The sequence below is a fragment of the Pipistrellus kuhlii genome, unplaced genomic scaffold (genome assembly GCF_014108245.1).
Source record: "Pipistrellus kuhlii isolate mPipKuh1 unplaced genomic scaffold, mPipKuh1.p scaffold_m20_p_2, whole genome shotgun sequence".
Taxonomy (NCBI): Eukaryota; Metazoa; Chordata; class Mammalia; order Chiroptera; family Vespertilionidae; genus Pipistrellus; species Pipistrellus kuhlii.
Window position 1 is genome coordinate 180,376,114 of NW_023425515.1, and position 20,256 is coordinate 180,396,369.

A 20,256-nucleotide genomic window follows, 5' to 3' on the forward strand; every position below is an offset into this window, starting at 1 on the left:
CCAGCCCCACATGAGTGACTCCCTTTTCTCCAGTCTTCATCTCTCTCAGGGATCTCCACATCCCTCCCTGTGGCCCCGCACCTACCCACACAGTTGTCGCAGACACTGCAGTGTGAGGTCCGGGGTGGTCGAAACATCTTGCAGGTGAAACAATACTTCAACTTCACCATCTGCCCGTTGATCATCACCTCCTGGGTCCGAGGGGGTGGCCGGTAGGTGGAACTGCCTGTGTTGTCTGAGGGTGGGAGAGAAAGACAGGGGATGTCCAAGCCTGGATCCAGGAGCCCCAGCTGGGGAGAAGCTACTGCTTCCTGGCTGGGACAAGAGAAGCCTTGGGGAAACTTTCCAGGGAACAAATGTTAGAGTAAAATGCCAGCCTAAGGTGGGACAAATAATGAGAACTGCTACCACTTACTGGGAAGTGTTAAAACTTTACACGCCTGCTCACACACAGAGATCCTTACACAACTCTGAAAAGGCTAGCAGAGAAGGCCCCAGAAAGGCGTGGTGAGGTTTATCTGCATCTATTCAAGCCTAGATCCAATTTCCAAATTCAGGAGGCTCAGGATGTGGAGGGACAAAGGAAGCAATGCTATAAGAAATAGTCAGATCCAAAATGTGGGGCACCTACAAGACCACTGGCCTGATCACCAACAAAAGTCAGTCACTTACAAAAAGAGAAGGGGAATGGTCCTAAGTTAAAAAAGATTTAGGAGCCCTAACCGGTTTGGCTCAGTAGATAGAGCCTGGGCCTGTGGACTGAAGGGTCCCAGGTTCCAGCTTGGTTGCAGGCATATCCCCGGTTGGGGGTGTGCAGGAGGCAGCTGATCGATGTTTCTTTCTCATCAATGTTTCTAACTCTCTAACTCTCTCCCTTCCTCTCTGTGAAAAATCAATAAAATATATTTTAAAAATAAAAAATATATATTTTATTGACTTTTTACAGAGAGGAAGGGAGAGGGACAGATAGTCCCTCCTGCACACCCCCCACTGGAGATGTGCCTGCAACCCATGTCCATGCCCTTGACCAGAATTGAACCTGGGACCCTTCAGTCCACAAGCCGAAGCTCTATCCACTGAGCCAAACCGGTTTCGGCAAAATATATATTTTTTAAAAGATTTAGGAGACAAGCAATGCATGATCCTAGCTTGGATCCTGTTTTGAAAAACAAAATAAAACACAGCAACAAAAGACAGTTGGAGGGTAATTGGCAGAAAACGACTATAGATTATAAATTTGGGAATTATTAATTTTCCTAAATGTGGTCATGGAATTGTGTTTATGTTGGAGGCTGCCTTTAAATTTTGAAGATAAAGCTTGGCCAGTGTAGCTCAGGGTTTGAGTGCCAACCTATGAACCAGGAGATCACGGTTTGATTCCCAGTCAGGGCACATGCTCAGATTGCAGGCTTGATTCCTAGTGGAGGGTGTGCTGGAGGCAGCAAAAACAAAAAAATAAAAAAATAAAAAATAGAGTCCTAATACAGTAATGAGAATGAATGATCCACAACTACACACAGCAATACAATGATTCTCTCTCATCATTGATGTTTCTCTCTCCCTCTCCCTTCTTTTCTAAAATCAATAAAAATATATTTTTTAAAAATAGGAGAATGGCTTCATGACTTTGAAGTAGACAAATATTTTTTAAACAAGACCCAAAAGGGCTTGCCTGGCTGGGTAACTCAGTTGGCTAGAGTATCATCCCAATATGCTAAGGTTGAAGGGTCAATCCCCAGTCAGGGCACATACAAGAATCAACCAATGAATGCATAAATCAGTGGAACAACAAATCGATGCTTCTCTCTCCCTCTCTAAAAATCAATAACATTTTTTTTAAAAAGATACAAAAGGGCTAATCATAAAAGAGCAAGTTGCTAAACTGCATATGTCACAATTAAGAACTTCTGTTCACCTAAAGATATCATTCAAAGAACAAAGAGGTGACTTTCAGAGTAGATGACATAATATCTGACAAAAGACAAAGGATTTATATCCAGAATATAGAAAGAAGTCTTATAAAATCAGTAAGAAAAAGTCAGACAACTGAATTCAAAGTGGACAAAAGATTCAAAAAGGCATTTCATAAAAGAAGCTGTTCAAATGACTAATAAGCACATGAAAAGGTCCTCATACTCCTTAGTCATCAGAGAAATGCAAATTAAAACCACAATATGCTACCACTACACACGCACCAGAAGAGCTAAAAATAAAAATTAAATCCAGTGTTGGCAAAAATGTAAAGCAACTAGAAATCTCCTATGAGCACTTTGGAAAACGGGTACTAACTATGAAAGTTCACCATAGGCCCCCCCGCAATCCCACTCCTGGTGTCTTCCCACCAGAAAGGTGCGTGATGTGAAGTGAGCCAAAAGACATGCACAGAATGTTCACAACAACTCTCCTCATAGCCCAAAGCTGGACCTACCCAACGCCCATCAATAGCAGAATGAGTTAAAAAAATGGTATTGAATATATTCACACAATGGAGTTCTAATATAGCAATGAGAATGAATGATCCACAACTACACACAACAATACAAATGAATCTCATCAACATTGTGTAAAATGAAGAAATCACACATGTAAGAACACAAAATGTCCAAAAACAGGTAAAAGTAATCTATGGTGTTAGAGGTCAGACCGTGGTTACACTTGGCGGGGTGACAGTGATCAGAAAGGGAGAAAAGGGGACTGCTCATACAGTGTTTCTTTTTCTTTTTAAAAAATATATATTTTATTGATTTTTTACAGAAGAAGTTGAGAGGGATAGTTAGGAACATCAATAAGCTGCCTCCTGCACACCTCCCACTGGGGATGTACCCACAACCAAAGTACATGCCCTTGATCAGAATTGAACCCGGGACCCTTCAGTCCACAAGCCGATGCTCTATCCACTGAGCCAAACTGGTTAGGGTGTTTCTTGATCTATATGCTGCCAGCATTCTATATTAGCATACAGACACTTACGATTTGTACACTTTTGGTAGGCCTGTTACACTTTAGTAAAAAGCTAAGAAAAAGAAAGGACCGAAGTCACATCCAAGCTGGAATGCTGGCAAAACAGGAATCTGAAACCAGGTCTGCCAATGCAAAGCCCACAGTTCTGCCCACTGAGCCTCTTGGTACCCAGGCCACAGAGCAGTGGCTCCTTCCTAGACAGACTGCCTAGTCACATGGGCTGCCTGTGGTCCCCAGCACTCAGCCACCACTTCCGCTGGACAGACTCTCCAGAGAGCTCCAATTTGATGACTTGCCTCCAGTGATTCTTCACTGACTATGTACCAAGTGCAGGCACCATTCTAAGCACATGGCAGGCATCAGTGAAGCAAACAGACACATCTCTCAGGTCCAGCTACTAGGCTGTTTCACCATCACCTCAGTGTGCTTGAAATGGAACCAAGTATCTGAGCCTCCATTTCTTCTTAAAACCCAGCAGCATGGTAAAGGGCAGGGGGATTGAGGCCAATTACACACTCTGAAACCTGGTTTTGCCACTGACTGGTTGTGTGTGAGCCTCAGTTTTCTCATTTGTAAAATGGGAATAACAGGTAGACTGGCACATGAATCCTGGCTCCCCCTCTTACTAGCAGGGTTTCTCCTGATGATACCATCGGCTGTGGCAGGGCAAATCATTGAACCTCTCTGTGACTGTTTCCTCAGTCACTGAAATGGGGATTATGGTACCCTCCTCATCAGGTTATTGTGAAATAGCACAAAGTAAATGCTTAAGAAGTGTGCCTGTTATTACTGGCTCGTAGAATAACTAAGAGGAAGAAGGGGAAAGACGCCCTAGCTGGTTTGGCTCAGTGGATAGAGCCTTGGCCTGCAGACTGAAGGATCCCGAGTTTGATTCCAGTCAAAGGCACATGCCCAGGTTGTGGGCTCGATTCCCAGTAGGGGCTGTGCAGGAGGCAGCCGATCAATGATTCTCTCTCATCATTGATGTTTCTATCTCTTTCTCCCTTCCTCTCTGAAATCAATATATATATATTTAAATGAAGGGAAAAGGCAAGGGAAAGAGAACACTTCACTGAGAGTCTACTGTACCAAGTATGCTGAGCACTCTGTATACAGTTATCTTCTTTAACCCCGATAACATCCCAAGAGGTTAGGTTATCATTATCATCAGGTCACGGAGACTTTAAAGTGAGCTTCCGTGACTTGTCCAGCGCCACACAGCTAGTAAGTGGCAGAACCAGGATGTGAAACCAAGTTTCCAAAGCTTCGGGTTGAGGGTTTTTGTGTGTGTAAAATTTAAAGTGTCATAATGAGTGTTATTTACCCCTGCCTGGTTCCTTATTTCTGCCGGTGGCACAACCAAGAGCTGGCAGGAACCTCAAAGAACAGACTACACAGCCCCAGCACATGGCAGACCATTGATAAATGTCCCTTTGCTCACTGCCTCTGTTCTAACCCATTCAGTTTATAAACAAGAGGCCCAGCGAGTTTAGGGGATTTGCCCAAGGTAACACAGGCAGGGACAAGGGAAACCAGTTTGGAGTCTCTTAAAATACATATTTTATTCATTTTTTTACAGAGAGGAAGAGAGAGGGATAGGGAGTTAGAAAAATCGATGAGAGAGAATCATCGATCAGCTGCCTCTTGCACACCCTCTACTGGGGATGTGCCCGCAACCAACGTACATGCCCTTAACCGGAATCGAACCCGTGACCTTTCAGTCCACAGGCTGACGCTCTACCCACTGAGCCAAACCGGTTTTGGCTTGGAGTCTCTTTTTAAAAAAATAATTTTTATTGATTTCAGAGAGGAAGGGAGAGGGAGAGAGTGCTAGAAACATCATCATTGATCAGCTGCCTCTTGCCCATACTGGGGATTGAGCCCGCAACCTGGGCACATGCCCTGATGGGAACTGAACCATGACTTCCTGGTTGTATACAACTGGAACATTCCTCTAAATAGCCCCTTTTGAGTCACCTCTCAGCTCAAAACCATTCATTTGCCTTCCCTAAAACACAAAATAGAAGAAAAGCTTCTTGTCATGATAGAAGGGCCCTTCACAATCTGGCCCAGTCTCCATTCCCGGCCTTTCTCCCACTTCTTTTCCTTCACGAGTCACTGGAGCTTAGGGCTTCCGGCCCTTACTCCTACCACGTCCCAGTTCCTCCCTCGTAGTTGCTCACCAGGATTTGTCTAATCTCTAAGAGCTTCTTTGGCCCCTTCAGCCTCAGTGCTCTCACAGCCTGCCCACAGCACCTCATCCTGCTCACGGCTGTGTTGAGGTGTGAGGACTACTGTGTGTGCACACTGTCTCTCCAATAGACTACACATCCCCTGAGAGCAAGGAGGGTGGAATAAACAGGCAGTCCCAGGCCTACGAGCTGTGAGACGGCAGGCAAAGAGGAAATAAAATATGCTTTGGAGTTAGGCAGCCTGAAGTTCAAATGTTGACCCTTCCATTTAAGAGCTGGTGTCCTTAGAGAAGTTACTCAGCCTCTGTGGGCCTGTTGTTGCCTCTGTAAAAGCAGACAGGTAAGAACATCTATCTTGAAGGGTTGTAAGGACCAAACTACTACCCATAAAGGAACTGGCACCTGGTGAGTTACCTATTAGAAGCTGTTTGCAAAAGGGGCAGCCAGGGGCAGGCTCTGGAGTCTGCAACCCTGAGTTTAAACCCTGGTTTTGCTAACCGCTTGCTACGTAAGGACGCCCTTCACCTCTCTGAGACTCAGAGTCCTCATCCATAGACTCGAGATAAGAGAGTCTCAATCTCAAAGGGCTGAATGAGATACTGCTAGGACAGCTGAGCACAGCACTAGGTTCACGGGAGCCTTGGTCCTGACAAACAGTTCATGCTGTGGCTGTGCTCAGATGTGTGGGTATGAATCTTGACTCAACTACTTACTAGCTGTGTGATGAGGGTCAAGTTGCTTAACTTCTCTGTGCCCTCATATGAAAATGGAACATAATAAAGTCCACTTTTTTTTTTAGTGTTGTTACAAGTATTAGGTGAGAATTCATTAAATGGATTTAGTCAAGTGTCTAGTACCTGGCAAGAGCTTAAGAAATATTAGCAACCCTGGCCAAGTAGCTCCATTGGTCAGAGGGCCATCCTGATATGCCAAGGTTGTAAGTTCAATCCTTGATCAGGGCACATACAAGAATCAAACAATGAATGAATAAATACGGTAAGTGGAACAACAAATTGATGTTTTCCTTCTCTCTTCCTCTCTCTCTAATATCAATTAAAAAAAAAAAAAAGAGCCATGGCAGATGTGGCTCAGTTGGGCAATGTCCCATGCACCAAAAGGTTGCTGGTTTGATTCCCAGTCAGGGCACATGCCCGGGTTGTAGGACAGGGCATGTAGGAGGCAGTTGACAGATGTATCACTCTCACATTAATGTTTCTCTCTCTCCCTCCTTCTCTAAAAAAATAAAAAATAGCCCTGCCAGCATGGCTCAGTGGTTGAGCATTGACCTATGAACTAGGTACAGTGGTTCTCAACCTTTCTAATGCCGCAACCCTTTAATACAGTTCCTCATGTTGTGATGACCCCCAACCATAAAATTATTTTCGTTGCTACTTCATAATTTTATTTTTGCTACTGTTATTAATCGTAATCTAATGGTCTTAGGCGACCCTGCTAGCGGTTCTTAACCTGTGGTTCTCGACTGCTATAGAGCCTAAGACCACCTGAAAACACAGATATTTACATTACCATTCTTAACAGTAGCAAAATTACAGTTATGAAGTAGCATCAAAAATAATTTTATGTTGGGGGGGTCACCACAACATGAGGAACTGTATTAAAGGGTCTCGGCATTAGAAAGGTTGAGAACCACTGAACTAGGAGGTCAGTATAAGATTCCAGGTCAGGGTACATGCCCAGGTTGCGGGCTTGATCCCCAGCAGGGGGCGTGCAGCAGGCAGCTGATCAATGATTCTCTCTCATCATTTGTTTCTGTCTTCTCCTTTCCTTTCTAAAATCAATATATATATTATAAAATCAATCTTTTTTAAAAAAGAAGTATTACAAAAAGCACAAAAAGTAAACCAAACAAAAATACAAAAGAGAAAAATTAAAAAAAGAAATATTAGCGAATTGCTTTTTTTCTATGTAACACTATATTCTAAACAACTGATTTACAAAAAAAACACACAAACCTTCAGAACACAACCCATCCTAAGGGAGGACAGCACAGACCCTCTTCAGGACTAAAAGTATGGGTGTCCTTGCAGGGTTCCCACAAGCCCTCCCCAGAGCAGGAAGAGCCTAAGGCTCTCCTCCAAGGCAGGGAGGGAACTCCTCCCAGTATATTCTGGCCTCAGGGCCAGGATTCCCTCTCCAGACCTCAGAGAAAGTAAAGCTCTGCACACCCAACTTCCTCAGGCTGCCAAGAGCCAGAGGCAAAGGAGAGACTGTGTCGTGCTGGAGCAAGGAGGCCACCCAGATGCAGAAGGAAAGCCAACAACTGCAGGGCCCTATGTAAGTTGGACCAAAAGAGGCTCTGTGGGGATGCCCCTACAGAGGCTGAACCCCATGCTTGTTCTCGGGCCAAACAGTCCTGGCCAGTCACCACCCTAGATCTGGCCTCAGAATTCTCCTCAACCCATTCCTCCCAGCAGCCACTACCAATGGTAGCTTGTTAGTGCCCGGAGCACGTCCCTTTGCCATTCTTATTACAGGGCTCAAGCCTCTTAAGTTTCAATAGAGGAAAACAATTTTCAAAGTATACTGACAATCCCTGTCTCACTGATGCACTAAAAAGTGCTCTGGGCTGGGTAAGGGGATACGTGCCCACATTTTATAGATGGGAAAACGGACTTCATTCCAACAATATAAGATGGGGCTGAAATAAAAATCTTTGTCATCCAATGCATTCATCTGTTCATTCTTACAAACATTAACATCTACTATGACAAGCTATTGCACAAGGCCTGACTGAGGGTGACAGGTGAGGGGAGAAAAGCAAGTACATATAGATGAGTCAAACATGTTTTGTTTGGTCACCAGTTTAGAAAATAATTTGTTGAAGAAATGAAGAGAGCCTGGCCAGTGCGGCTCAGTAGTTGAGTGTAGACCTATGAACCAGGAGGTCACGGTTCGGTTCCTAGTCAGGGCACATGCCTGGATTGTGTGAGCAAGCGGGAGGCAGCCACTCTCTCTCATCATTGATGTTTCTCTCTCTTCCTCTCCCTTCCTCTCTAAAATAAATAAAAATATATATATATTAAATATGTATATATTAAAAAAAAAAAAAGCCAAAACCGGTTTGGCTCAGTGGATAGAGCGTCGGCCTGTGGACTAAAAGGTCCCAGGTTCGATTCCGGTCAGGGGCATGTACCTTGGTTGCAGGCACATCCCCAGTAGGGGGTGTGCAAGGGCAGCTGATCAATGATTCTCTCTCATCGATGTTTCTAACTCTCTACCCCTCTCTCTTCCTCTCTGTAAAAAATCAATAAAATATATCAAAAAAGAAAAAAGAGCAATGAAGAGAGCGATAAAAGAGATGCTACCCCTACCGAAAGGGAATCTAAGATCCACTCCAGGGCTCTTTCTACTTTAGGTTCTTCCCCAAGAAGTCAAAAGGCGCCCTCCCACCGTGAGGCCTTCCTGCTGCCTTCCTGGGGGACACCACGCCCCTGGGGAAGTGGCAATGGGGGGAAGACTACTTCCCACTGAAGGGCCATGACAAACCAATGGGTCTCCACATCCTTCCCCTGACCAAGGGATAGGCCTGCTACACCCCAGCCACAACCCACAGAGAGGAGCGGGCAGGCTCCTGCAGTAAGAACCCAAATGCTGGGGCTGTGAATGAAGCCAGTGGCTCGCCTGGAAGTCCCCTGGGGCTGGCCATGACCTTCTCAGAAGGCTTTAGTGAGGGGAAGCGGGGATCTGCCCGCCCCGCAGGGCCCTGTCGCCCTTCTGCTGTTCCCACCTGTGGAGGAAACGGCTGTAGGCTTGCGGTCTCCCCAACTTCTGGTTCAGCTCAAGGTCAGTCACAGCGCACAGGCTGTGAGTGCTGGGTCGCACCCTGACCCACCTGACCATTTCTGTTCATTCCAGAGGTTTGTGGAGCCTCCACCACATGCAGGCTTAGTGGTAACCTGGGAATACAGGAAGAGCTCCCTCTGAGGGCAGCAAGAGCCAAAGTGATAATTACAGAGTCAGTGTAAGAGGCTCCATGACTTAAGGGTGGCGACTCCGGAGCCAGCCTGGTCTCATTTTGAAACCTACTCTGGCCACTTGTTAGCTTGTGACTTTGAGGAAGTTGCTCAACCTCTCTGAGCCTTAGTTTCCTCACTGGGTAGTAGTATCAACCTTATGAGATGAAGGTGCACATTAGAGATGACATAACAGAAAAGCCTAGCCCATAGCTAAGCAATTCATGGTATTACTGATGTCTAGATTCAATACCGTGAGCATACAGGGAATATGTGGGGTGGGGCAGGAAGCAGCGTTCAAGAAAGCAACAAAAGATGAAGTGGCAATTACCAGTAAGTTGGATCAGGGGAAAAAAACGATTCTTCCTTTGCTCACTGCCAGGGAAGGCGGGCATGGCAGTGAGCAAAGGCTCCAAGGCGTGAATTGCACCACATGGCCGGGGGCACGGGAGAGCGGGAGAGCAGCAGGAGATGGAGGAGGAGGGGCCTGGGGCTTGCCTGGATCCTGCAGGCAAGTGCGCCTCTGCGGACAGGCGAGTTTTCAGGAAAGTGGAAGATAGTTTGTTCACTGACCATGACACTAAGCAACCTTGAATCATGTGATGAGAAAGTTAATTCCCTTTTTATTTATTTTAATTTTTTTAAAATATATTTTATTGATTTTTTACAGAGAGGAAGGGAGAGAGAGAGAGCTAGAAACGTCGATGAGAGAGAAACATCGACCAGCTGCCTCTTGCACACCCCCTACCGGGGATGTGCCCGCAACCAACGTACATGCCCCTGACCGGAATCGAACCCGGGACCTTTCAGTCCGCAGACCAACGCTCTACCACTGAGCCAAACCGGTTTCGGCATATTTATTTTAATTTTTAATTTTTAAACCTGGGCATGTGCCCTGGCAGAGAATAAGTTTATGTTCAACCACTGAGCCACCTTGGCCGGGCTATTCCCTTTTCTTTGTTTTAAACAAATCCATTTTATATCTTTACTTTTCAATAAGTTTACATTCTTGAGGGGTGCGGCATTACCCGGACTCTGTGTCCAATGGCCTTAGTGGGAAGGTTGCTTTGGAATTGAGCACGAGCCATGCCACTGTTCCCGTGAGCACAAGTTCCCTTTCCCCGGCTTACTCCGGTTTCACTCCTTTTACCACCAGGAGTCACTGTCTTGTTCTTTGCTTTGTACACATAAGCACATCTCTTGCCTAGATAGACTTCAGTTTCATCTTGAGCATAAGCACCTTTAATTTTTTTTAAATATATATATATTATTCCAGAGAGGAAGGGAGAGGGAGAGATAGAAATATCAATGTTGAGAGAGAATCATTGTTTGGCTGCCTCCTGCATGTCTCCTCCTGGGAACCGAGCCCACAACCTGGGCATATGCCCTTGACTGGAATGGGACCTGGGACCCTTCAGTCCGAAGGCCAATGCTCTATCCACTGAGCCAAACCAGCTAGGGCAGCACCTCTAATTTTAAGAAGAGCTGTGTGCTCCCTCTGGTTCTGGAGACCCTGCTGAGAGCCAACAGAAGTGGCCTTGAACCACAACCTTCCAGACATGTGTGTTGTTACAGAAGCCCTGCTCCCATCAGGCCTCCACAGGCTCCGCGATGGAGCAAAGAAGGCAACGTTATTCCTTTTTCAGCTCTGTTTCAAGCCTTTCCTCCCATCAGGAGGAAGTCTCCACTTTTTTTTTTAATTATTATTATTTTTTTATAGTGGCCATTCTTTTATTTGAAAGTGAATAGATGCTCAGGCCACACACTCTGGGTATGACAGTACTGCTGCCGCTGCACAGAGTGATTCCGTCCGGGAAAAACGCTCATCACAGTGTGTCACTGTGACCACCTACACTTGTTTAAAGTAATAATCATTTCTCTGGAGATATATTTTCAATTTAAAATTTCCCCATCAAGAATCTTTTTACAAAATGCTATGAGTAAATATAACCAAGTGCAACTCTGAGGAAGTCTCCACTTTTAATACTAACAACTGTGGTCCTCACTGGCCCCAAAGCGGCTGCTCTCAGCAGGCAGCTGCAACCACCAAAAATCCCATTACGTTATGTTTTGGTTTTAGCTGCCGTGCAGAACAAGCGGCTTTCTGCTTACAGGGATGATATAACGTTTCCTTGTAAACTACATTTAAAAACAAGCCATTGGAAGGAAAATACTAAGAAATGAAGGTACAAGGTCCGATGCAGAAAAGGCAAAAGTCACAAAGGTTGTACACAAAGGTTGTACTCCAGTGACGGAACTTCAGGAAATGCTGCTGAGGGCGCTAGGGAGTCACCCACATTCTGAGCCTGGGAGGGCCAGGGCCAAATAGGAGTCTTGGAGAGACAACCATGATCGAAAGGAGAGGCCAGGTGTCCAGGCCTGGTCGGCAGAGCCCATCGGGATGGAGTCAGTCCTGGGACTGTGGACGGACCTGAGAGGAGACATCCTGGGGACAGCATGGGGTCTGTGACCTGCTATGTGCTGGAGAGGAAGAGGCCTTCGTGTCTGTCCTATGTGCTGTGATTCCAGATGAGGGTCTGTCCATGGAGTTTAGATGTTTCTATCCTCTCCCATCGCAGCAGGAGGCTATGGGCCTCCTACCCCTTTGCCAACTGCCCAGTGCACTGAGCTCTGTGTGGCCCTGCAGGTGATCCAGCTGCATGACTTGCCAGCTGACAAGTCAGAATCTCAGACCAGGGGTTTCCCCAAGACAGGGCCAGGGCCAGGGCCAGTTCTGGGAAAAGTGGGAGGCCCTGGTCCTCCAACCTCAGACAGAGCTTGTGGGGTGGGAGCGCTGGGAGCCTGGGCCTGATCCTGTTGGGCCGCTGGTCTGAGGGCCAAAGTAAGATGGCCACAGGCTGCATGGAACCAGGCCCAGTAATCAGTTCACGTTTATGTGAACAGCACCACCAGCCCAGAGCCAGCCCGCAACTTTTCAAAAACTCTCAGTGAGCCCTGGCTGGTTGGCTCAGTGGATAGAGCGTCGGCCTGCAGACCGAAGGGCCCCAGGTTCCATTCCAGTCAAGGGCATGTGCTCCGTTGTGGGCTCGGTCCCCAATAAGGGGCTTGCAGGAGGCAGCCGATCAATGATGATTCTCTCTCAGATATTTCTCTCTCTCCCTTCCTCTCTGAAATAAAGAATAAAAAATAAAAATAAAAAAAATGCTCAGTGACCTTAGTCCCTTTCAAGAAATGTTTCACCCTGATTGGAAGCCTCCTGAGTTTGAGAACACAGAGCCCCCAAAGATGCCTAGGCTTGGCAACAGTTATCAAAGGAAGGTCTCCAACCCTGACATGTGGGCCCCACTAGACTGCCATCACCCCATCCATCCTCCAAGGAGAATCTCTCAAATTCTCTGAAGTACCCTCTGTGTTCCAGTCAACATGGCCTGTCCCCCTTCCTCCCAATCTGTCCTCCTCCTTCTGTTCCAGCCTGGAGGGCTTCCCTCTCACATCTTCCTGTGCTTGAACCCGACCCAAACTTTACAGTTTAGATCAATGCACCCCTCTCTGAGGCCTCCCCATGCCCTCTGGACAGAAGGTACTCCTGGTTTCCTGATCCTCTTCCAAAGCCTGACCTCACCTGTGGCAGCCAGTCAGGTCTACCTTTGCTCACTGCTCCTCACCCCTGTCCCAAAACACACACAGTTAGTAGTCAGCATATAGAATCCACACATAAATGGCCTAATCGGGAGAAGTTCCACTGTCTCTCCACCGTCCCATGGGGACAGTAAGGAGGCTCAGACATTGAGCCCCAGTCACTCAGCTGTGCAGGCGGCTGACAGGTGGAGACTCACTGGGAAAGGCTATTGGGCTGCCTGACAATTCCATAGATCATCAGGCAGCACAGGACCGAGGCGGCAGGAAAAGGTGTTTTGGGAGTGCATCATGGGAGGTGTGGCCCAACTGGGGTCACAAAGGCATCTGAGCAGAGACATGAGGACAGGGGTTTGGAAGTCCAGGCACACAGTCTCTGCATGGGCGCGGCCGGCTGCCGGGAGGATTTGTGGGGATAATGGACGGGAAGCCCTCAGCACAGTCACGCTCTCCCCACACGTGGGGATTGCTGTCGTCAGCAGCACCCGGACAGCTCACAGGAAGCAGAGGGCTCCAGGCAGCCAGGCCTGAGCTCAGGTTGCGCTGGATAATAATCCTGCCTCCTGAGTAGGAGGAATGGGGCTGCAGCTGAGCCCCCCGCTGCCGGGCGGACTGGCCCAGGTCAGACCTTGCGGTTCTGACAGAGCAGAAACCAGGCCGAGTGACTCAGACATGCAAGAGGGAAGGAAGCTGGATGCAGGCAGAGGAAGACAGCAACCGAGGGCGTGACTGAGGATGGGCCTGGGAGGAGGATGAGACAAGGAGCAGACTGAGAGCAAGAGAAGATCCTCTCCCCTCCTACCTCCCTCCCGAGTTGCGGCAGAAATCAGTGGAGTGACTCCAGTGATGGGTGCGGCAGCCTCTGCATTTATAAACCACGAGGTCTTTTCAGGGCCAACTGGGTGTTAAAAGCTTGTCTAAAAGTCACCCCGTTAGGGGAAGGAGCCAACCACGAACCGGAAACCTGTGAGGTGTACAAATACTGACGTCACTTCTCAGCAGGAAGGAGCTTGGGTGGAGCAAGCTGAGATTAAGGCCCTGCCTCCCTCCCTGCACCCGCAGCTGCCCAGCCACCAGGGGGCCCCGCACTGAGGAGTGCCTGGGAGCACACACCTTCTGCCACACCGGCTTTCCTGCCATTCCTCACACACACACACCTCTTTATTTGCAACTCCAGGGTTTTGTTTTTATTGTTTCCAAACCACATATTACCGGCTCCATTGCACCATTCAGGCTCATCTCAAGTGCCACCTCCTCCTAGAGGCCTCCCCTGACTACCTCATCTAAATTAGCCCACTCCCCCACCTACTGTGCTCTCCCCTCAGATCCTCACAACTCAAACCCTCATCTCCGCAGGTTTTCGTTTCTTTGCTCAGATGTCATCTCATTCACAAAGCCTTCCCTGACCACTCTCCCCCAGCTCTCATCCCACCTCCCTGGTTTCCTCTTCTCTGTCTCACTTCCTAGATCTTTCTTTCGTTGCTGTTTAATTCTTTCCGCTGGAATGTCAGCTCCAAGAGGCAGAGATTATTGTCAGATTTGTTTACTGCTGTGTTACCAGCCTCTAGAAAAGTACCTGGCACTTAGCAGGAATTCAATAAATGTTTGAGGAGTAAATGGATAAGTGTATACACATGTTTAAGAGGAGGGGCTCTGGTCAGACTGCCTGGGGCAGGCGTCTTCAAACTACGGCCCGCGGGCCACATGCGGCCCGCAGAGGAGTCTGATCCGGCCCGCCAGGTTTTTTGGGCAGTGAGCGCAGCCGAGGTGTTACAGTAGGGATTAGTAGTTCATATAGTCCAGCCCTCCAGCTCTCTGAGGGACCGTGATCTGGCCCCCACTTTAAAAAGTTTGAGGACCCCTGGCCTGGGGTCTCATCTCAGCTCTTCCATTTACTGTGTGATCTTGGACCACTTAACCCCCCTGAGACTCTAATTAGTAAAAGGAGAGTAACAACAGTTACTTGCCTCAGAGGATTATTGGGTGATTAAATAAGATCATGCAGCCGAAACCAGTTTGGCTCTGTGGATAGAGCGTCAGCCTGTGGACTAAGGGGCCCCGGGTTCGATTCCTGTCAGGGGCATGTGCCTTGGTTGTGGGCGTATCCGCAGTGGGGGATGTGCAGGAGGCAGCTGGTTGATGTTTCTCTCTCATCGATGTTTCTAACTTTCTGTCCCTCTCCTTTCCTCTCTGTAAAAAATCAGTGATATATATATATATATATATATATATATATATATATATATATTTTTTTTTTTTTTTTTTTAATTCACTTGCTAGCACTTCTTGTTTATTACTCCCTTCCTTATCATTCTGGTGTCAGCTCCCGCCTCCTTCCTCACTACTGACCCCCGTTCCCAGCACGGAGTGGGGAGAGAAAGCCAGGCCTCCTCTCCCATCGGGCACTGAAGTCGGGCCTCACCGATCTGCTTCTCCAGGGCGGCTGCTTCGCAGACGGTGGCCCGGGGCAGGATCCCAGGGTCGGTGAAGCTCGTCTGCAGCAGGCAGCTCATGACGAAGAAGAAGAGGAGAGCAGCGATGATGGGGATGGCGAGGGTCAGCTGGCGGGCCAAGAAGGGACAGCTGGAGAGAGAGGGAGAGACAGACGGGCAGTTACCCACAGGCTCCCTGGGCACAGGGCTAACATGCGAGGCAGCAAACACCCCCGCGTATGTGAACAGAGCCCCTCCCAGAGGCAGCAGCCACTTCCCCATGAGCGCCTGACATCCAGCACTGCACACTTAGCTGCAGCCTCAGAATCCTAAACACAGAGCCTCAGGCGGCTTCTACCAGTTCACTGGAATGGCACTTGAGATGACCCACCCATGACAATGTCCACTCATTCATCCGGTCAGTCCGTCACTCCACAATATTGACTGCAGGCAACACCTTCAGTAAGAAGCAGGAATACTTGGCCATGATAAGACAAGCGTCCCCTGTTCTCTCAATGGGGCTTAGGTCTAGTGACACGTAAGCAGAGAATTGCCACACGGCCCTGCATAGTATGATGGAAGGGAAAGGGAGTAGAACAGTCAGGAAAACAGACTGGCTGAAGGAGACGCCTAAGCTGAAACCTGAAGAATGAGTCTGATTAGCCCTGGCGGTGTGGCTTAGTAACTGAGCATCGTCCTATGCCCTGCGAGGTCGCTGGTGTGATTACGGGTCAGGGTATATGCCCGGGTTTGCGGGCTCAATCCCCAGTAGGGGGTGTCCACTGCAGGGCGGGGGGGAGCAGCCAATCGATGTTTCTCTCTCTTCCTCTTCCTTCTCTCTCTCTTAAACCAATAGAAAGCATATTAAAAAGGAAAAACAGCCTGACTGGTGTGGCTCAGTGGTTGAACATCGGCCTGTGAATCAGGCGGTCATGGTTTGATTCCCAGTCAGGGCACATGCACGGGTTGCAGGCTCGATCCCCAGCAGGGGGCATGCAAGAGGCAGCCGATTAATGATTCTCTCTCATCAGTGATGTTTCTCTCTTTCTTCTCTGAAATGAATAAAAATATATTTAAAAACAAAGAATGAATAGAATCAGTCAGGTGAAGGGGGTCCGGAGAAGAGCATGGTCCAGCCACTAACACTGTTAACCAAAGACTGGTGTCTCAAGTCCGTTCTGTCAGGCCTCTGACCCCAGCCGGCTTGGAGGACACCCCATGCACAGGTGTGATTTTGAGGCCCTCCCACATTAAAAACCACAGTCCTCCGCTGCCTTCCCCCCGGAGCCACAGTGAGTGAGGAGCTGCTATTTGGAGGATAACTGGCCACTGGGAGGCCCGAATCAGCCAAGATTCCAGGAACCAGCATCACAGCAGGAAGCAAACCTGTGGGCACCTGTGTGCTATTTCTGGAGCTTCCATCATCTGAGGTTCTGGCTACCAGAGAGGCCCACACCTTGAGGAGCAGAGACTGCCAAGGCCAAGGGCTCCAGTGGGACATATTCTGCTCCAAACCTCTCAGTGCTCCCAGGTCCAAACCTCAGAGCTGAGCCTTCCATGTCACCCACATGACAACTTGACCAGTTCATGTCCAACCAGACTTTTGGGGGGAATAGAGAAAACTTGAGGTCTGAGAGTTATAGAGCCCTCAAAATCAGCAAGTCCCAGCCCCCAGATTTTATAAAAGGGGACTCAGACACACACACAGTCATATCCAAGGTCACCCAGCCAGTAACAGGACTGCGTCTCTAGGGGCTCCCAGCAAATGCTCTGTCCGTTCATATTCAACAAATATATCAATATATCGTATTGAGTGGCCACTACACACCAGACACTATTCTAGGCACTAAGACTACAATAGCGAGGAGAATAAAATCCTGCTCTCACGAAGAGAGGCCTGAAACAAAACGTACACATATGGTATGTCAGATGAGAATAAGCCAGGGCAAAGGGACTGGTTTGCCATGTTATAGGGATGGTAAGGGAAGGACGGAAGAGGGAAAGGGCGTGAGCCACGAGGCTACCTAAAGATGAAAGACCTGGGGCAGGAGTGTGCCAGGAGGCCATTGTGCCTGGAGGGAAATGCACAGGGGGAGCGGGAGGAGATGGGTACAGGGAGAAAGTCCTTTATCAGGGCTCTGGCCCTGATCCAGAGGGCCGGGGAGCACTTACAATGAAAGACACACCCTCTGGGGCGGGAAGCAGGGCAGAAGCTGGGAGCCCTGCTTGGAGCCTGTGCAATAACCCACCAAACAAACAACGAGGCAAAACCGTTCTCAGCAGGAAGGCCCTAGAGAGCCGCCTCTGCCTTTCCCCAGAGCAAAAGGCGAGCATGAGCACCTTTCATCCTCCACACCCTCACGGCAGCATTCTCATCATGCCTGCCAGCTCCCTCCCCAATCCATTCTGAGGGGAGCACTTGGCCCAAACCCCAACCCCCTGCCAACTCCACTACCCCAAGCGGGGAGGAGCAGAAATGGAGAAGCTCCCCCGACCCCAAAAGTCCTCACTTCCTCCCATCTGGGGACAACTCTGTCAGCAGTGAAGACACCCACTCAGCCCAGAGAAAGTCCTGCTTCTGAACTGGCCAAATCCCACACAGCAGGTCACGGGGCCGCTTCCTCCTGCCCTCCTGCCCTCGCTGCGGGGCCCTGGTGGGAAGACCGGGCAGAATACTGGAAAGGGAACTTTCAAAACATCCCGTGGGCAGGCCCTAGGACATGGATCTGAAACTCAGCCAGGGGCCAGGGAGGGGGCGCTTCTGCTCGTTAAACTACCCCAGAACTCTTTGTCCACCCGCCTCAGAAGGAAGGGTGAAAGGAGAAGCGCAGTGGTAGGAAGTCCTCACCTTGCTTCAAGGGGAAAACCAAGGTGGCAGACACATGACCTGGCAGCCCGAAAGGTTAGCCGGGGGCTATTGTCTTTGTGGCAGCCGCATTCATCATGGCCCCACGCCCCAGGGAAGAGTTTTTGGCAAAGATAACAGTCAGAGCTGCCACTAGCATTAAATTCCCGTTATAGACTGAAAGCCACAGGAGTGACCATGCCACCCTCATGACAGCCTGAGGGCGTGGGTTATAAACTGTTATAAACCCCATTTATAGAGGAGGAAACTGAGGCTCTGAGAGGTGACGTGACTGCCCGAAGTCCCAGTTACCGCGTGGTGGATCCGGAATTTGAACCAGGTTTCTTGGCGCCAGAGATGGCAGTCTCTAACTACACTGGATAATGATGCAAGACCACAGAAGATGGGGAGACCTCGGAGGGAAAGTGCAGCTCATACAGCATGGAGTGGGCGTGTACATGTGCGTACATGTGTGCGTGCAAGGCTGAAGCTAGGGCCCCAGGGGAAGATGGAAAACTTCTGATCCAAATATGTGACCCTCGTAAAATGACAGGTGCCCTTCCTCATCCATAAGCTGGAGTTAGCATGTGGGCCAAACTGGGGACATGAAGACGTTAGAACTCACAGGAGCAGACATGACCTGTCACACAAAAGCACTCTGGACTCTCCCGAAAAACAGAGGCGCCGCAGCTGCTGCCATGGGCAGGCCGGAGGGATGCTCCGGTGCTGAGGGCGGAAGCCAGGAGGTGAGGAGGGGGAGGGGTGGGGAGCAGTCTTGGGGGAAACAGGGAGATGGAGGAAGGAAAAGAAGCTCTGAAGAAGCTAAGGAAAGTGCTGGGGAGGGAAAGGGGGTCTGAGAGGCCCAAACATGTCTGACGGAAGATTGCCCGAGGACCCAGCAATGGGAGAGGAGCAAGGTGAGAGGTCAGAGCAGAGAGATGACCAAGCGGGTCCTAGAGGGACCCTGAAGGTAACGGGAAGACGGCTAGGAAACCTGTGGTGGGGAGTGTGTAGCCAAAAGCCAAGGCAGAAACCCAGAAGTTATCAGGAAGGGATAAGATCGAGAAAAGATGCCTCAAGGGGTCAGAAAGAACCTGGGGGAGAGAGGGGGGGGGGCAGTCCTGGGGACAGGTAAGGAGAGAGATCTCCAAGGAGCAGGGAAGGCGGTGGTGGTGGAGGCAGCGGGAGGGGGGTCGGGGGCCAAGGGACATGTGAGGGCGGTGTTCCTGGCAGAGGCTGGCAAAGGCGGGGTGCCAGGGAAGGATGGGGATGCCAGGGAGGGAGCACAGAGAATGGGGTGGCTAGGAGGGTGGATGGGGACCAGGAAGGAAGGATAAGATAAGAGATAGGCAAGGAGGAGGGGCCTGAAGGCAGACCCTCAGGCCCCGGGAGGATGCAGGCCCCGGAGCCGGGGATCGGAAGGTGCCTGCAGGTGCTGCGCAGGGTGGAGAGAGAGAGGACGGTGCCCGGCGGGGACCGGAGGGGCTGGGTGCCCATCAAAGGCTGGCGAAGCGGGGGAAGGGCGTGCAGGGCCGGAGGAGGCCGGAGGGGATGGGGATGGGGCACTCACTCGAAGACGAAGAAGAGGACGGTGGTGGAGAGGATGAGCAGCAGCGTGAGCGCAAAGACGCTGCCGTGGCCGGCCAGCATGAGGCGGCCGCCGCAGTAGAAGCGGTTGCGGCCCGGGAACACCTCCCACTTGCGCCGCGGGCGGTGGCCGATGCTGCCGCTGCCGCTGCCGCTGCCGCTGCTGCCCCAGCGCGGGGCGGGCGGCGGGGGCCCGGGGCCGGCGCCCGGGGGCGCGGCGGGGCCGGGGCGGCGCGCCCCTGGGGAGGCGGGCGGCGGCGCGGCCCCGGGGCTGATCTGCTGGTACTCACAGTCCTTCATGCGGCCGCGGCCTCGCTCCGCGCCCGCGGCCCGGCCGCCGCACCGGGACCGGCCGAGCGGCGGAGCTGGCGGCGCGCGGCGCTCGCTCCCTCGCCGGGGGCGGCCCCACCCCGCCCGCCCCGCCCGCGCGGCCTCCCGCCGCAGCGCCCCCTCCGCCCGCGCCGGGGATGGCGCTCGGGCCCGCGCCGGTCCTGCCCGGTGCCGGCGCCGGTCCCTGCGCCCCAGCCGCCCGGCCCCTCCGCACAATGCCTGGGCGGCAGATGCGCACTCAGGGCTTTCCGTTCCCTTTCCAGCGAGCCATTTGCTGGGCGGCCCCGGGGTGCGCGCACCGTGCCCAACGCCGCGATTCGGTGGCGGAGTCTCTGCCT

At 50.4% G+C, this 20,256-nt stretch overlaps 2 protein-coding genes across 8 annotated transcripts in view; both read right to left on the bottom strand.

Moving 5' to 3' along the window:
• The window catches only part of ZDHHC18 (zinc finger DHHC-type palmitoyltransferase 18), a 33,159-nt gene extending 13,169 nt beyond the window's left edge, over positions 1-19,990 (bottom strand). For 3 of the 7 annotated variants that reach the window (XM_036444735.2, XM_036444737.2, XM_036444736.2), the window contains exons 1-3: positions 19,572-19,989; positions 15,147-15,307; positions 86-235 (exon numbers count right to left, since the gene is read on the bottom strand). In XM_036444735.2, the coding sequence (XP_036300628.1) occupies positions 86-235; positions 15,147-15,307; positions 19,572-19,888 (628 nt within the window). In that variant the 5' untranslated portion in view covers positions 19,889-19,989. Of the gene's footprint in view, positions 1-85; positions 236-15,146; positions 15,308-19,571 lie in introns of all 7 variants that reach the window. The other 4 variants (XM_036444734.2, XM_045584981.1, XM_036444740.2 and 1 more) reach the window with 3 other exon arrangements.
• LOC118722772 (60S ribosomal protein L35a-like) lies at positions 10,060-10,805 on the bottom strand. The gene is made up of 2 exons (XM_036444743.2): positions 10,595-10,805; positions 10,060-10,367 (listed from the first exon to the last, which is right to left on the bottom strand). Exons 1-2 carry the CDS (start codon positions 10,686-10,688, stop codon positions 10,129-10,131), a joined length of 333 nt encoding a protein of 110 aa, XP_036300636.1. The 5' UTR covers positions 10,689-10,805; the 3' UTR covers positions 10,060-10,128.
• Positions 19,991-20,256: the final 266 nt, after the last annotated feature.

Bases quoted from the DNA above. Each gene is read 5' to 3' on its own strand.
- LOC118722772 (XM_036444743.2), bottom strand. From the start codon at position 10,688: ATGTCTGGAAGGTTGTGGTTCAAGGCCACTTCTGTTGGCTCTCAGCAG. The intron at 10,368-10,594 runs GTGCTGCCCTAG...AAAAAATTAAAG, and splicing joins AGCTCTTCTTAAAATTAGAG to GTGCTTATGCTCAAGATGAA.